The sequence below is a fragment of the Hemitrygon akajei genome, chromosome 16 (assembly GCF_048418815.1).
Source record: "Hemitrygon akajei chromosome 16, sHemAka1.3, whole genome shotgun sequence".
In the NCBI taxonomy this organism is placed as follows: Eukaryota; Metazoa; Chordata; class Chondrichthyes; order Myliobatiformes; family Dasyatidae; genus Hemitrygon; species Hemitrygon akajei.
Genome location: NC_133139.1, coordinates 1,482,772 through 1,500,453, shown reverse-complemented (window position 1 = coordinate 1,500,453; position 17,682 = coordinate 1,482,772). Strand labels below are relative to the sequence as shown.

The 17,682-nt window shown below is 45.8% G+C and overlaps 1 protein-coding gene across 5 annotated transcripts in view; it reads left to right on the top strand.

Annotated features, from left to right (window-relative positions):
• ncanb (neurocan b) overlaps positions 1-17,682 on the top strand; it is a 416,144-nt gene that overhangs the window by 168,100 nt on the left and 230,362 nt on the right. For all 5 annotated transcript variants that reach the window (XM_073068065.1, XM_073068064.1, XM_073068066.1 and 2 more), the window contains one exon: positions 11,869-13,746. In XM_073068065.1, coding sequence (XP_072924166.1) covers positions 11,869-13,746 — 1,878 coding nt within the window. The remainder of the gene's footprint in view (positions 1-11,868; positions 13,747-17,682) is intronic.

The window sequence follows — 17,682 nt, the reverse complement described above, 5'->3', positions numbered from 1 at the left end:
GACTGTGGCACCTGGGTGAGAGTGTTTCCTGGGTGAGAGTGTCTCCTGGGTGAGAGTGTCCCTGGGTTTGAGAGTGTCCCTGGGTGGGAGTGTCCCTGGGTGAGAGTGTCCCTGGGTGTGAGAGTGTCCCTGGGTTAGAGTGTCCCTGGGTTAGAGTGTCCCTGGGTGAGAGTGTCCCTGGGTGTGAGAATGTCTCCTGGGTGAGAATGTCTCCTGGGTGAGAGTGTCTCCTGGGTGAGAATGTCTCCTGGGTGAGAGTGTCCCTGGGTGACAGTGTCCCTGGGTGAGAGTGTCCCTTGGTGAGTGTGTCTCCTGGGTGAGTGTCCCTGGGTGAGAGTGTCTCCTGGGTGAGAGTGTCCCTGGGTTTGAGAGTGTCCCTGGGTGGGAGTGTCCCTGGGTGAGAGTGTCCCTGGGTGAGAGTGTCCCTGGGTTAGAGTGTCCCTGGGTGAGAGTGTCCCTGGGTGTGAGAATGTCTCCTGGGTGAGAATGTCTCCTGGGTGAGAGTGTCTCCTGGGTGAGAATGTCTCCTGGGTGAGAGTGTCCCTGGGTGACAGTGTCCCTGGGTGAGAGTGTCCCTTGGTGAGTGTGTCTCCTGGGTGAGTGTCCCTGGGTGAGAGTGTCTCCTGGGTGAGAGTGTCTCCTGGGTGTGAGTCTCCTGGGTGAGAGTGTCTCCTGGGTGAGAGTGTCCCTGGGTGGGAGTGTCCCTGGGTGTGAGAGTGTCCCTGGGTGTGAGAGTGTCCCTGGTTGAGAGTGTCTCCTGGGTGAGAGTGTCTCCTGGGTGAGAGTGTCCCTGGGTGAGAGTGTCCCTGGGTGTGAGAGTGTCCCTGGTTGAGAGTGTCCCTGGTTGAGAGTGTCTCCTGGGTGAGAGTGTCTCCTGGGTGAGAATGTCTCCTGGATGAGAGTGTCCCTGTGTGAGAGTGTCTCCTGGGTGAGAGTGTCCCTGGGTGAGAGTGTCTCCTGGGTGAGTGTCCCTGGGTGAGAGTGTCTGCTGTGTGAGAGTGTCCCTGGGTGAGAGTGTCTCCTGGGTGAGAATGTCTCCTGGATGAGAGTGTCTCCTGGGTGAGAGTGTCTCCTGGGTGAGAGTGTCTGCTGTGTGAGAGTGTCCCTGGGTGAGAGTGTCTCCTGGGTGAGAATGTCTCCTGGATGAGAGTGTCCCTGGGTGAGAGTGTCTCCTGGGTGAGAGTGTCCCTGGGTGAGAGTGTCTCCTGGGTGAGTGTCCCTGGGTGAGAGTGTCTGCTGTGTGAGAGTGTCCCTGGGTGAGAGTGTCTCCTGGGTGAGAATGTCTCCTGGATGAGAGTGTCTCCTGGGTGAGAGTGTCTCCTGGGTGAGAGTGTCTGCTGTGTGAGAGTGTCCCTGGGTGAGAGTGTCTCCTGGGTGAGAATGTCTCCTGGATGAGAGTGTCCCTGGGTGAGAGTGTCACTTGGGTGTGAGTCCCCTGGGTGTGTGTCTCCTAGGTGAAAATGTCCCTGGGTGATTGTGGCTCCTGGGTGAGTATGTCCTTCAGTTGTGTGTGTGTCCCTGGGTGCCCCTGCATGAGTGTGTCCCCTGGGTTTGTGTCCCACCAGGTGAGAGTGTCCAGCTGGGTGAGTGTGTGCCCTGAGAGAGTTTGTCCCACTGGGTGAGTGTGTCTCTGGTGCGTGTGTCCCCCTGGTGTTCATGTCCCCTGGGTGATTTTGGCCCCTGGGTGTGTCTGTCCCTGGGTGATTGTGGCCTCTGGGTGAGTGTGTCCCCTGGGTTATTGTGGCCGCTGGGTGTGTGTGCTCCCGGGTGTTGTGTTTACTACTGATCTAAGACAGTTTATACTGTAATGTGGCAGAGTGTTTTGGGGGCTCCTGGCTGTGCTGTTGGTGAGCGTGGCCGCTGAGTGAGTGTGGCTCCGAGGTGAGTGTGCACCTGGGTATTGTACTCACTACTGATCTGAAACAGCTTGTTCTCTAATGTGGGAGAGGTTTGTTCCAGGAGCTGGTCACAGTTACTAAAGTAGGATGGCAGCATGCTTGGTCGCAGACCCTTCTGGGTCAAAACAATTATTGTTTAGCATCTTTTGTGGGATTGCAAGGCACTGCTGGATATGGAGAGCATCAAGTACTGCAGGTCTGTCCCACGGGTGAGTTGCTCGACAGCAGTGGAGCTGGATTTGTTGCCCACCCTAGGAGGAAGATCCCAGAGGAGGTGCGTAGTGACTGCGCAAACCAACAAATAGTGCAAAGGATTGACTTGACATTTTTCTTGTGATTGCAAGACCCTTTTGGACACTTGTCATTTAGAATGCTTTAAGTTGATTTCACTGTTTCATTGGTGAGATTGACGGTGGGGGAGCCACGTGGCCTTGGTTTTAGCGCAGACATCCCCTTCGGGGTGCTGGGCTCCTTGTTGCAGCCACCCCAGCAAGGAGACGCTGAACTGGTGTGGGAGAGTTTTGGAGTCCAAGCTGGGTTGGGGACTGAATTCCCCCTCACTGCTGGTGCTGCTCTCTAGTTAAGGACTGCTGTACTATCAACTTAAGAACACGACACTCAGGGATTTGGGCAATACATACACACAATACTTTGCAAAACGTTCTTGACACGTAAAAAAATCTGTAAAGTGAAAATGCTTTCAAAAATAATGAAAAGTTTCTAAATATCAAAAAAATTACGATAAAAAGTAGTAAACAGTAAAACAATCAAATCAAAATTTGGTGTGCTCACCCTTTGTGTTTAAAACTGCATCAGTTTTCTTAGGTATACTGTTGTGCAGTTTTATAAGAAAATCAGCTGGTAGGTTGTTCCGAGCATCTTGGAGAACTTGCCACAGTTCTATAGACTTTGACTGTCTTGCTTTCTTCTATGTCTTCAGATAATCCCAGACAGCCTCGATGATGTCAAAGTCAGGGCTTTGTGGTGGTGATGTGTTCTGTATCTTGGCCCCAGACAAACAATTTTATTTAGCTGTATTCATAGAAACATATAAAACCTACAGCACAATACAGGCCCTTCGGCCCACAAAGCTGTGCCGAACATGTGCCTACTTCATTCACAAAATGTTGGTGGAACACAGCAGGCCAGGCAGCATCTATAGGAAGAAGCACTGTCGACGTTTTGGGCCAAGACCCTTCGTCGACAGTGCTTCTTCCTATAGATGCTGCCTGGCTTGCTGTGTTCCACCAACATTTTGTGTATGTTGTTTGAATTTCCAGCATCGGCAGATTTCCTCGTGTATGCTCCCTACCTCATTGTATGTTGAAAGACAATTAAACTTGAAATTGAACTAACTCTGTCCTGAGTCTACATTTCAAAATAGGATGTCGTCTTGAGGGGGAGAGGGAGGACAGGGAGACAGTACCATCCATCCACCTGTGTACCCCACCCCTACTCCCTCTGACACCCTAGTACCAGGACAGCAGTGTACAAACACAATCCTTCCACACTGGAGCTGAGTCAATAGCACAGTGGCATAGGAGTGTGATGTAAATACCAATGACAGAGATGTAGAGGGAGGGATTGGGTGCTCCATGTTCCTGGTTGTATATTATTTCAGAGGGCAGCTCGCAGAGCAGGGAGCTGTGATATAGAGGGGCTGGAGGGTGATGTGGAATCAGAAAAATGAGAAGTTCTGCAGATGCTGGAAATCCAAAGCAACACTCTCAAAATTGTGGAGGAAGTCAGCAGGTCAGGCAGCGTCAATGGACGGGAGTAAACAGTCGCCATTTTGGGCTGAGACCCATCTTCAGGACTGAAGATGTGGAATTAGTTCAGGTTGACACTGAGCACACATCCGGACAACTGGCATGTGTGGAATTGGATGTTTGTACCTTCCCAGACTACAGGAGGGGGTCCTTTCCACATGACAGACAGACATTCTTTGTCAGAAGAATTCATTTGAACAAGATAATTGAAAGATAACTCAGACTGGAGCTGAGAATTTTGCCCACAGGGGATGGCAACCTGCCAACTCGGAAATGAGAAACAGACTGATAGACATACTTTATTGATCCCGAGGGAAATTGGGTTTCGTTACAGTCGGACCAACCAAGAATAGTGTAGAAATATAGCAATATAAAACCATAAATAATATAATAATAAGTAAATTATGCCAAGTGGAAATAAGTCCAGGACCAGCCTATTGGCACAGGGTATCTGACACTCCGAGGGAGGAGTTGTAAAGTTTGATGGCCACAGGCAGGAATGACTTCCTATGACGCTCAGTGTTGCATCTCGGTGGAATGAGTCTCTGGCTGAATGTACTCCTGTGCCTAACCAGTACATTATGGAGTGGATGGGAGACATTGTTCAATATGGCATGCAACTTGGACAGCATCCTCTTTTCCGACACCACCGTCAGAGAGTCCAGTTCCACCCCCACAACATCACTGGCCTTACGAATGAGTTTGTTGATTCTGTTGGTGTCTGCTACCCTCAGCCTGCTGCCCCAGCACACAACAGCAAACTTGATAGCACTGGCCACCACAGACTAGTAGAACATCCTCAGTATCATCCGGCAGATGTTAAAGGACCTCAGTCTCCTCAGGAAGTAGAGATGGCTTTGACCCTTCTTGTAGACAGCCTCAGTGTTCTTTGACGAGTCCATTACAACCATTACAACATTGAAAAGGACCTTGGACAGAAAGGAGTAGAAGGATGTGGGCAGATGGGATTAGTGCAGATTGGCGTTTCTCAGTTAGAATGGACACGATGGGCCACTGGACCCGTTTCTGAGTTGGTTGATTCCCTGGTTCCATGCAGATAGGCATCACAGATAAACATCTCAGTTAGCATGGACGAGGTGGGCTACTGGGCCAGTTTCTGAGCTGGTTGATTCTATGATTCTGTGAAAATTGGCTGTTCCCTGCAACTCTTTTGTGTGAATTACTTGGTGTGAAGTGTTAGGCTGGGGAGGACACACCTTATACATTCAGCTGCTTTGGAGAGTCCCTTTGACCCAGAAGTAGGTAACAAGTTTAGGGAACCTTGGATGACAAAGGTTATTGAAGGGTTGATCAGGGAAAACAGGAAGCATATGAGAGGAACACCCAAAATGCTGGAGCAACTCAGCAGGTCAGGCAGCATCAATGGAGGGGAATAAACAGTTAATGTTTCAGACTGAGATACTTTCTCAGGACTGCAAAGGAAGATGCAGGGGCCCTGGCAGAAATATTTAAAATGTCCTTAGCCACGGGTGTGGTGCCAGAGGATTGGAGGGTAGCTCATGTTGTTCCATTGTTTAAAAAAGGCTCCAAAAGTAAACCAGGTGAGCCTGACATCAGTAGTAGTAGTTCTGAGAGATTGGATATACAAGTATTTGGACAGCCAAGGGCTGATTAAGGATAGTCAGCATGGTTTTGTGCGTAGTAGATCGTGTTTAATGAATCTTGTAGAGTTTTTTGAGGAGGTTACCAAGAAAGTAGATGAAGATGTTGTGGATGTTGTCTACATGGACTTTAGTTAGGCCTTTGACAAGGTCCCACATGGGAGGTTAGTTCAGAAGGTTCAGACACTAGGTATCCATGGAAAGGTTGTAAACTGGATTAGAAATTGGCTGTGTGGGGGAAGACAGAGAGTGGTAGTGGATGATTGCTTCCCAGACTGGAGGCCTATGACTAGTGGTGTGCCTCAGGGATCTGTGCTGGGACCATTGTTGTTTGTTGTCTATATCAATGATCTAGATGATAATGTGGTAAATTGGATCAGCAAGTTTGCTGATGACACCAAGACTGAAGGCATTGTGGACAGCGAGGAAGGCTTTCAAAGCTTGCAGAGGGATCTGGACCAACTGGAAAAATGGGCCAGAAAATAGCAGATGGAATTTAATGCAGACAAGTGTGAGGTGTTGCATTTTGGAAAGACAATTCAAGGTAGGACATACACCATAAATGGTAGGGCACTGAGGAGTGCAGAGGAACAAAGGGATCTGGGAGTTCAGATACATAATTCCCTGAAAGTGGCGTCACAGGTAGACAGGGTTGTAAAGAAGGCTTTTGGCATCAGGGCATTCATAGATCAAAGTATTGAGTATAGGAGTTGGGATGCTATGGTGAGGTTGAGACCAAATTTGGAGTATTGTGTGCAGTTCTGATCACCTAACTATAGGAAGGATATCAGTAAGATTGAAAGAATGCAGAGAAGATTTACTAGGATGTTGCCGGGTCTTCAGGAGTTGAGTTACAGGGAAAGATTGAACAGGTTAGGACTTTATTCCTCGGAGCGTAAAAGAATGAGAGGGGATTTGATAGAGGTTTACAAAATATGAGGGTTATAGACAGAGTAAGTGCAAGTAGGCTCTTTCCACTTAGATTAGGAGAGATAAATACAAGAGGACATGCCTTTAGGGTGAAAGGGGAAAGGTTTAGGGGAACATTAGGGGGAACTTCTTCACTCAGAGAGTGGTGGGAGTGTGGAACGAGCTGCCATCTGATGTGGTAAATGCGGGCTCACTCTTAAGTTTTAAGAATAAGTTGGATAGATACATGGATGGGAGAGGTCTGGAGGGTTATGGACTTGGGTGCAGGTCAATGGGACTAGCGGAATAAAGTTTCGGCACAGACTAGAAGGGCCAAATGGCCTGTTTTCTGTGCTGTAGTGTTCTACGGTTCTATCGTTCTATCAAGCAGGCAAGGCATAGAGGTAGGGTAAAAGTGACTTGTGTGGATGGGCAAAATATTCAGCATGGATGTAATGATTGGTTCTGTATTGTACAACTTCATGACCTCTACAACTGTCCCCTGTGGCACGGGTTATGTCCTTCCAACCTGAAAACAACCACTGGATTCCAACTCCCTTCTTTCTATCCTTTGTATGTTTGAGCTGTTGTCTGTGCACCTGTGTTTTACGTGGCACCTTGTCAAATACTTTCTGGAAATCCACGTTTCTTAGAGGTTCCTCTCTATCAACTTTGCTTGTAATATACTTGAAGAATTCTAGCAGATTTGTCAAACGTGATCTACTCCAAGTAAGCAACATTGATTTGGTTTGATTACATTAAACTTCTGGAAGTGACTTTTTTTCCTGATTGCCGATTCCAGCAAATTTCCAACAGTAGCTAATAAGCTAGCTGTCCTAAAATGCCTGTTGCCTTCGCCAACTATTGTCTTCCACCCTTCTTGAACAATGGGTTCACATTTGTGGTTTTCTAGTTTGCTGGTACATTGCTAAAACTTGGTTTGTTTTTTGAAATCCTGAACCCATAACTTGATAGTCCCTGCAACCACTTTCTTTATTTCCTTTGGATATAGATCATTGAGACATGGTGAGTTGTCAGCCTTTAGTTCCATTTGTTTCTTCAGCATCTTGCCCCTCAATCAGAATCAGGTTTAATATCACTGGCATGTGTCATGAAATTTGTTGTTTTGCAGGAGCAGTACATTGCAATACATAAAAAAAACTATAAAGTAAAATATATACATAAAAATTTAAACAAGTAGTACAAAGAGAGAGCAAAAAATTGGTGGGGAGGGGTTAGTGTACATATGTTCATTGTCCATTCTGAAATCTAATGGCAGAGGGGAAGAAACTGTTCCTAAAATGTGTGGATCTTCAGGCTCCTGTACCGATGGAAGTAATCCTTTTGAAGGTGTCTTCAATGCTGGAAGGCTAGTGCCCATGATGGAACTGGCTGAGTTTAGAACTCTCTGGATCAGTACTTTGTAGGTGCCCCTCCATAATAGATGGTAATGCAACCAGTTAGAATGCTTTCCATGGTACATTTGTAGAAATTTGCAAAAGATTTTGGCTTTATACCAAGTCTCCTCAACCTCCAAATGAAATATAGCTGCTGTTGTGCCTTCTTTGTAATTGCATCAATATGTTGGGCCCAGGATGAATCCTTAGAGATGTTGAAATAATCTCTGAAATAATCCCAGGATCTTGAAATAATAAAAACTCACAATAATGTTTGTTACAAGTTCTTCCACTGTGTTTGAAACTATCACTGGGATATTTGCAGTTTCCATGGGAAAGACTGACACAAGATGCCATTGGAGTAAAGGGAACCACAGGGGCATGAAAGAGGAGTTAGCCAAAGTTGATTGGAAGGGGACACTAGTAGGGATAATGGCAGAACAACAATGGCTGGAGTTCCTGGGAGAAATTCAGAAGACACAAGAAAGGTATATCCCAAAAACGAAGAAGTACTCTGAAGGGAGAATGAGGTAACCATGGCTAACAAGGGAAGTGAAAGACAGCATAAAAGCAAAAAACAGGGCATATAATAAAGCAAAAAATATTGGGAAAGTTGAGGATTGGAAGCATTTAAAAAGAAGCAAAAGAGAGAAAAGATTAAATATGAAGGAAAGCTGGCCCCTCATGCATTATTCCCTAAAGGTTAATTTGCAGATTGAGTCAGTACTAAGGAAGGCAAATGCAATGTTAGCATTGATTTTGAGAGGACTAGAATACAAAAGCAAAGGTATAATGCTGAGCTTTTATAAGGCATTGGTCAGATCACATTTGGGGTATTATGAGCAGTTTTGGGCCACTTATCTAAGAAAAGATCTGTTGTGTTGCAGTACATTTAGAGCAGGTTTATGAGAATGTTCCCAGGAATTAAAAGGTTAACATATGAGGAGTGTTTGATGGCTCTGCACTTGTATTTGCTGCAGATTAGAAGAATGAGGGGGTATCTCATTGAAACCTATTGAATATTGAAAGGCTTATATGTGGAGAAGATATTCCCTTAGTGGGTGAGTCTAAGACCAGAGGGCATAGCCTCAGAATGCAAGGATGTCCCTTCAGAACAGAGATGAGAAAAATTTCTTTAGCCAGAGGGTGGCGAAGCTGTGGAATTCATTTCTACAGATAGTGTGCAAGTCAAGTCGCTGGGTATATTTAAGGTGGAGGTTGAAAAATTAGTAAGGTTGTTATGTGTTACAGAGAGAAGGCAGGAGAAAGGGGTTGAGGGGAATAATAAATCTGTCAAATGGCCTAATTCTGTTCCTATGTCTTATGGTCTTTAGCTATTGATTTAACATTTCTGTCATTTGCTTATTTCCTGTTATTATTTCCCTGGCCTTGTTCTCCAGTGTCACCATTTGCCGTAGCCATCCTCTTCTTTTCCATGGATTCAGAGAAGCCCTCACTGTCTGGTTTGATGTCACTTGCCAGTTTTCCCATAATCAGTTTTGTCCCTTATTAACATTTTAGTCTCTTACTGCTAGTTGAGGTAAAATTCCAGCTGTCTGGTCTACCACCAGTCCCTGTGGTGGTCATATCTACCTTCGTGTCTACCATCAGTCTCTGTAGTGTCTCAGTGTCTGTCAAACTCTCCAGTTGTCTGGTCCGCCTCCAGACCTGATCACATTGCATGCTCTTGTACTTGATGTTACTTTTTCTGGACCTTCTTTGTTAACCATGGATTGTCTTCTTTCTCATGGAATCCCTCTTGCTGAATGTTATGGGCCATCTGCCTTTGATCTGTCCTTGAACTGAGTTCTCCACCTTCACACCTGTGTAACTGGTCAACTGGTTGGTTATTGTCATGTGCCCCGAGGAAGAGTGAGAAATGTGGCTTTGCATAACATCCATACAGATAATTTCATTACACGGTGCATTAAAGAAGTATGAGTAAAAACAGTAAAAGAGGGCAGAATAAAGGGTCACAACTACAGAGAAAGTGGAGTGCAGAAAAGGGCCTTGACAAGTTAGATTGTGAGGCCAAGGAGTTGGTGTGTTATTTTAAAATTGTATAAGATGTTGCTGAGGCCTAATTTGGAGTATTGTGTACTATTTTGGTCACCTACCCATAGGAAAGTTGTAAATAAGATTGAAAGAGTGCAGAGAAAATTTAGAAGATGTCACCAGGACTTGAGTACCAGAGTTATAGGGAAAGGTTGAATAGGTAAGGACTTTATTCCCTAGAGTGCAGAAGAATGAGGGGAGATTTGTTATGTTATCTAAAATTATGAGTAGCATAGATAGGTTAAATACAAATATGCTTTTAACCTGTGTTGAGGTTGTGTGAGACTAGTACTAGAAGTGAAAGATGAAATTTTGAAGGGGAACATGAAGGGGAGCTTTGTCAATCAGAGCGTAGTGAGAGTGTGTAATGAGTTGCCAGTGCAAGTGGTGGATACAGATTCAGTTTCAACATTTACAAGAAATCTGGATTAGTACATGGATGGGAGGGATGTGGAGGGTTATGGCCCACGTACAGGTCGATAGGATGAGGCAGATTAATGGTTCAGCATGGACTAGCTGGGCCGAAGGGCCTGTTTCTGTGCTGTAGTGTCCTATGACTATGACTGACCATCCTAGGGCACCATAATCTCATAAAATGGGGTAGAAGATATCTTTGAGCCTGGTGGTATGTGCTTTCAGGGTTTTGTAGCTTCTGCCCTATAGGAGGAGGGGGAGAAGAGAGAGTGTCTGGGGTGGGTGGGGTCTTTGATTATACTAGCTGCTTTACTGAGGCAGTGAGATATATACACATAGTCCATGGAGGGGAGGCTGGTTTCCGTGATGTTCTGTTGTGTATATTTAAGCTGAGGACATTGATTCAGGTCCAAGCATGTTCTAGCATCCTGTGGTGACTACTCTCTCAGGGATCCTTAACCACAGTATCTTTTATTAATCCTACCCATTGAAGTCAAGTGTATTATCATTTAACTACATATATGTATATAATGTATATAACCAGATGATGTATATAGAAACCAGACAATGTTTATTTGAACTAGGGTGTCAAGCACGGTAGTACACATATCACACATACATGATAACTTATGAAGGCAAGGATAAAATCTAATAATGAATTACACAAAAATAACAATCCCAAACTTACTCCACATCACTGCTCAGCACAAATCTGACTGATAAACATATCACATCCTTTTTCCCCTTTTTTACCTGTTCATTTGGAATGCCAGAATGTTATCTGGAATGGGATTTCTCTAAATTTGGTGTGTGTGAGGAGGTCTCTGGCAGCAACACTTGTACAACTGGGACGTCCTTTCACAAGTGGATTTGTGATTTTCCTCTGAGGGAAAACTCCTCTTTGCAGAGACATACAGGCTGTGAGTTGGGGGAGCAGATGGGTGAGGGTGGGATGAAGGGGGTGAGTGAGGATAGGATTCAGTTAGATGCTAGGGTGAGGGTGGGGGGGTAAGGGGTAAAATGATGGATTGATCATGAACCCAAAATGTATGTCTTGGGTAAGGTGGCCCTTTGATCACCCCCTTTCCAAATCTCACTACATCCCTCACAAATCTCACTTCTTCCCATCCCTCTGGATCTCACTATTTCCCCTTGGATCTCACTACTTCACCCCCCCGCCCCCACAGCTCTCACTACCTCCACTATATGATGTTCTCATGAACCTGTGGAATTTGGATCTGACTCCTGACTCCTGATGGTCTGTACTGATGGGGTGTGGAGGGTAATGCTATGCTGTCATTGCATTGGGGAGCGACACTGATGCACTTCCTGGTGAGGAGGTGCTTCAAAGTTGAAAGTACATGTATATCACCATATACAGCCATGACATTCAATCTCTTGTGAGCATTCACAGTAAATCCAAGGAGCACAATAGAATGAATGAAAGACCACACCTAGCAGGATGGACAAACAGCCAGCATGCAAAAGATAACAAAATGTACAAATACAAAAGAAACCAAAAGGAACTAATCATAATAAATAAATATCCACAACAGGAGATGAAGAGTCCTTGAAAGTGAGTTGATAGTTTGTGTGAACAGCTCAGTGATGGGGTTAGAAGGGTTGTCGTCTGGCTCTCTGTAAGTGTATTAGCTTTCTGACTATTTCTGCGGTGTTTCTGGCTGTGTTGTGATGTTGGCAGTGCTGCGGTCTCAGACACCGAGCTAATGCAGTCAGACATGTCTGTCTCACCCTGAGATTCTAACATTCTGGTCTGTGTCTCTCCCACTCCCCACCCCCCCAGCAAGAAGAATGGAGAACGTATCTGCAGAAGCTGACGAAGAAACCAGTGATGAGAAAATGGACGCTGCAAAAATTAAACGGGCCGGTGAGGAGGACTGGAGGGGTGGAAGCATAAAGCTACTACAGTCACTGGCGACGGTGGGAACCATCACTGGGAGTGAGGTCTCACTGATTGGTGCCGATGTCACTCCCCAAAACCGTGGCTCTGTGCTCACATCCAGTACACCCATAGAGGTTGGCGTGGAAGCTTCCGGAGAGACAACTTTCAGAGAGGATCTAGAATATCTTTCAGCACTAAACCAGGGAGCCGAGACTGGCAGTAACAAAGGAAGGGAAGGTTCTCATCAGTCAATCAGCCTTGGTGTAGGGGCAGTGGAGAGGCAGAGCACCAGTCTGTTCCCATTTCCAAACCTCGGTGATGAGAACCACAGCTCGGCTGATGATGAGAGGAAGATCTTACCTCTGTCTTACCTTCCATCTCCAGACAGTGTCAGCTATACCAGTGGGGAGCTCACCGACATCTTGTTCTCTCCGACTGGGCAGTCTGCATCGACACATCACCCTCCAGAGGCAGTAAGTGTGTCCACAGTAACTCTGGATCTGGGTGGAAATGATGAGGAAGGAGGCAGTGTGCAGGAGGAGCATAGCCAGGCTTTGTCTATCCAGGAGGGAAGCCACTCACAAGCTGAGGTTGTGTCAAACTTCACAAGGACCCTGGCACCACTCCCAGCTTCCGAGGAGGGACTTCATGTCACCACACTGGCAGCGGAGGAGAAGACTGAGAGTTTGATACTGCGTCCTCTGTTCTCAGGGGCAGGTGTTACCCCAGCACCAGGTGAGAGGCAGCAAAGGGTGAGAGTGAAACTGGAGCAGACATACTTGATGCAGTTAGAGCAGGAGTCGGAGACCCTGGAGGAGCTGGCTGGAAGCCAGCCTGACATGAAGGATATTCCAGATGTGTCGACCATCAGCCTTCAGTCCCTGGTTGCGATCCCATCGGGTGAGATGGAGCACGAAGCAGGTTATTTGTCCCACACGGGCTCACTGCAGGCTTCAGCTGGAAGCATGCAGGTAATGACTGAAGCCTCTATCAGAGGTAGGAGCAGTCACATATCTACCACGGGTAGCTCAGATGCAGGATTATTGCCACACACAGAGCAACTTGCCAAGGACCTTATCACAGCCCCTGGTGGACCCACAGATCCCTCAGAGCTGCTAACTTTGTCTTCAGGTAATGGGTCTACGTTGTTAGTCCCGGGACCAACCTTGGCCACGAGGAGAAACGTTTGGCCAACCCTGACAAATGCAGAAGGAGTAATGGAGCAAATGGACACTGGGGAAACCTCTGGTATGAATCCAGCAGCCAAGTTGGAAGCTCACATTGTCAAAGAAGCAAAGGGAATGAATCAGCCAATCACAACAGAGTCCATTACTACACAGTCGGAATCCCCATCTATGTTGGTCAATCCAGCAGAGCTATTACCTGTAGCAACAAGGCTGGGCACAGTGGAAGAGGAGGGTGGGTTAATAAGTGTGGGGAGGCTGAATGCTGCTGATGAGGGCTCTGCTTTCCGAGAAGGCCCTGAGATCTTCACGTCTATGCCATTTCCCATCTTATCCTACCAGCAAGAGTCCACTCACCATGAAACCAGAGAGCCTATGGTGGGATCAGCACCGCACCAGATCCAGGCGCAGTCCTCTGAAGCCAGACCGGTATCAGCAGATGATACAGGCGAGGGCTCTACCATGCTAGAACAGACACTGACCATCAAGGATCTTCTCAACTCTGCTTCGGGGCAAGTTGCAGAGGTCTGGACAGTCACACCTGGAAACGTGAATGCCAGCGGTTCTGATGAGGATTCATTCTATGTTGGACCAGGTGAGTGGCTACCATGAGATCGCTTAATGTTTGGGCACATTAGACCCTGGCTGGAAGTCTAGGCACAGGTATTGGCACTGCACTGTGTGAAGTGTGTCCGGGCCTTGGGAGTTCAGTGTGTGCAGATTCTGTACAATGGACAGGGCTTCCTATATGGGGATCCTTGCAGAGAGAAAGGGATAAATCCATGGGGATTTACTACACAGATGGGCTCACTGGTGAATGATTGGCAATTGTGTGTGGGTTTTGTAAAGTAGCTGCAATGTGCCATACTGAAGAGGTCGTTCAGCACATTGTATCTGTGCCAGGACAGCCCCTCATTAAGCAAAGTGCATATATGTCACCGTGTTCCACCCTGAGGTTCACTTTCGTGCAAGCATTCACAGCAAATGCAAAGATATGCAATAGAATCAGTGAAAAACTGCACACAAAGACTGACAAATTGCAAAAGACAAACTGCAAATACAAAAAAAAATCCCACAATTAATTAATTAGTCAATCAATCAATCAATTAATTAATTAATACTGAGAACATGAGTTGCAAAGTTCTTGAAAGTGAGTCCATAGTTTGTGGAGCAAACACGAGGAAATCTGCAGATGCTGGAAATTCAAACAACAACACACACAAAATGCTGGTGGAACACAGCAGGCCAGGCAGCATCTATAGGAAGAAGCACTGTCAACGTTTTGGGCTGAGACCCTTTGTCAGGACATAATTTGTGGAATCAGTTCAGTGTTGAGGTGAGTGAATAGACGATTCAGTCCATTGATTCTGTGCCAGGATAACCCCACATTAACCCTTTCCTATCCCCATTTACCCTGAACATTTACTTCAGATATGGGCCTCTTATAGAGTAAAAAGATGTGCTGGCATTAGAGAGGGTTCAGAGATGGTTTGTGAGAATGATTCTTGAGATGAGGAGTGTTTGATGGCTCTGTGTCTGTATTCACTGGAGTTTAGAAGAATGAGATTGTGGGGGGTGGGGGTGGAATCTCACTGAAAGGCCTATATAGAGTGTATGTGGAGAGTATGTTTCCTGTAGTGTGGGAAGTCCGAGACCAGAGGGCACAGCCTCAGAATAGAGGGACGTCCATTTAGAACAGAGATGAGAAGGAATCTCTTTAGCCAGAGGGTGGTGGATCTCTATAATTCATTGGCAGAGACCACTTTGGAGGCCAAGTCATTTGAGTATACAGTGGATTCCAGTTAATTGGGCCATTGATTAATTGAGGCAGCCACTTATTTGGGACAACTCTTAAAGAACCAAACCAAATCGAGAAGATAGCCAGGATTAACTTTCTTTATTTGGGACTATATGCCACTCAATTTGGACAGAATACTGTTGCTGAACAGGTTCTAAATAGCATTAGTCACATGCACTTGTATGGCCATTAGGTACAAGACTGGGCTTCGAGCAAAGAGTTTTTAAATAGTGTCAGTTGCATGTGTTTGTGTCCAAAAACCAGTGATGTTTGTTATTGATAGTTGGTGACAATTAGACAATTCAGAACTGTCTTGGTCTCTGTGGTTTCAAGCATTCAGACTCGGAGAAGCAGTGAAACAACAATACAGGGACAAGATCCAGACACAACTCTCCACCAACAACACACACAGCTTATGGCACGGTCTGCACACCATCACAGAGTTCAAAGCTAAACGCAGTGGTGTTTCCAACATCGTTGCCTCTCTCCCAGATGAGCTAAATTTTTTATGATGGCATTAACACTGAGCAGCCCCTGAAGAAAGCCACTGAAGCAACATGCACCTTGGTCATCTCTGAGGTTGAAGTACGCTGGTGTTTTCAATGACTGGACAGCCGCAAGGCTGCGAAACCGGACGGCATCCCAGGGCGGATACTCAGAGTGTGCGCAGCTCAACTGGCTGGTGTGTTTGCAGACATTTTTAAGCTCTCTCTCTCCCCCCAATGTAGAGTGCCCTCCTGTTTCAAAACATCCATCATTGTTCCTGTACCTAAAAAGACCAAGGTAACATGTCTGAATGACTGGCATCCTGTCACACTCAACTCAATAATAAGCAAATGCTTTGAAAGGCTAGTGAAGGACTACATCTGCAGCATGCTACCACCCATACTGGACCCCCTACAATTTGCCTACTGACACAACTGATTGACAGATGATGCAATAGCCAGAGCTTTACACATTATCCTTACACATCTGGAGAAGAGGGATGCTTATGTGAGAATGCTGTTTCTTGCACTACAGTTCAGCATTCGACACCATATTCCCTCCAGGCTTGACAAGAAGCTCAGGGACCTCGGCCTTCACCCTGCCTTGTGTAGCTGGATCCTGGATTTCCTGTCAGATTGCTGGCAGGTGGTAAGAGTGGGCTCCCTCACCTTCGCCCCTCTGACCCTCAACACAGGAGCCCTTTGGGTCTGTGTCTTAAACCCCCTCCTTTACTCTCTATATTCCCATGACTGTGTCACTACCCACAGTTCCAATCTGCTAATTAAATTTGCTGACAGCACTACATTGATTGGCCTAATCTCAAATAATAATGAGGCAGCCTACAGGGAAGAAGTCATCACCCTGACACAGTAGTGCCAAGAAAACAACCTCTCCTTCAATGTTGCAAAAACAAAGGAGCTGGTTGTGGATTACAGGAGGAATGGAGACAGGCTCACCCCTATTGACATCAAAGGATCTGGGGTTGAGAGGGTGAACATCTTCAAGTTCCTCGTTACACACATCACCAAGGACCTCATTTGGTCTGTACATACCAGCTGTACGGTGAAAAAAGCACAACAGCGCCTCTTTCACCTCAGGTGGTTGAAGAAGTTCGGCATGAGTCCCCAAACCCTAAGGACTTTCTACAGGGGCATAATTGAGATCATTCAGACTGGCTGTATCACTGCCTGGTATGGGAACTGTACTTCCCTCAACTGCAGGATTCTGCAGAGAGTGGTGTGGACAGCCCAGTGGATCTGTGGATGTGAACTTCCCACAATTCAGGATATTTACAGTGACAGGTGTGTAAAAAGGACCCAAAGGATCACTAGGGACCTGAGTAATCCCAACCACAAACTGTTCCTGCTGCTACCATTCGGTAAACGGTACCGCAGCATAAAAGCCTTGATCAACGGGCTCTGGGACAGCTTCTTCCACCAGGCCATCAGACTGATTAATCATCCTGACGCAATTGTATTTTCTAAGGTACATTGACTATTCTGTTGTACATACTATTTATTACAAATTACTATGAATTGCACATTCAGATAGAGATGCAACGTAAAGATTTTTACTCCTCATGTATGTGAAGGATGTAAGAAATAAAGTTAATTCAATTCAATTCAATTTCTGCCAGAAATGGCCAAGAGTGAAAAGAGACAATTTCACCACTTTAACAAATTAGAAACTACAAATAATTTGAAAGTGTCAACATACATCTTGAATGTTACATTAGAAATGAAGATTTGGGGGATGAAGTTGTCAACAGCATTGTATGAACGCAGTCCGTTACCTGCACTAGGTGTCTGCGATGAATTTGTTCATTTACAGTCAAAAGAGTGTGACGTGATGAATTTCTCCATTGCTTAGGTATGAGGAACTAATACAAAGTCTAAAGTACTGCAGTAGTATTTGCAGTGCTCTAATTTGTTCAGCATTTAATTTAAATTCATAATTTGTTACCTAATTTGCCTTATTATACCTTTTTAACTATTTCCATGAAATTTTGGTAAATTGGGGCAGCTGCTTAATTGGGCCAAGATGTGCGAATTAACTGGAATCCAATCTTTTTAAAGTGGAGGTTGATAGGTTATGGGGAGAAGATTGAAAAATGAGGTCAATAGGAATAATAAATCAGCCATGATGGAATGGCCGAGCAGACCCAATGGGCTGAATGGCCTCACTCTGCTCCGATGTCATATAGTCCAATGGTTCAATGTCTGTCAAACATTGTAGTCGTACCCGCAT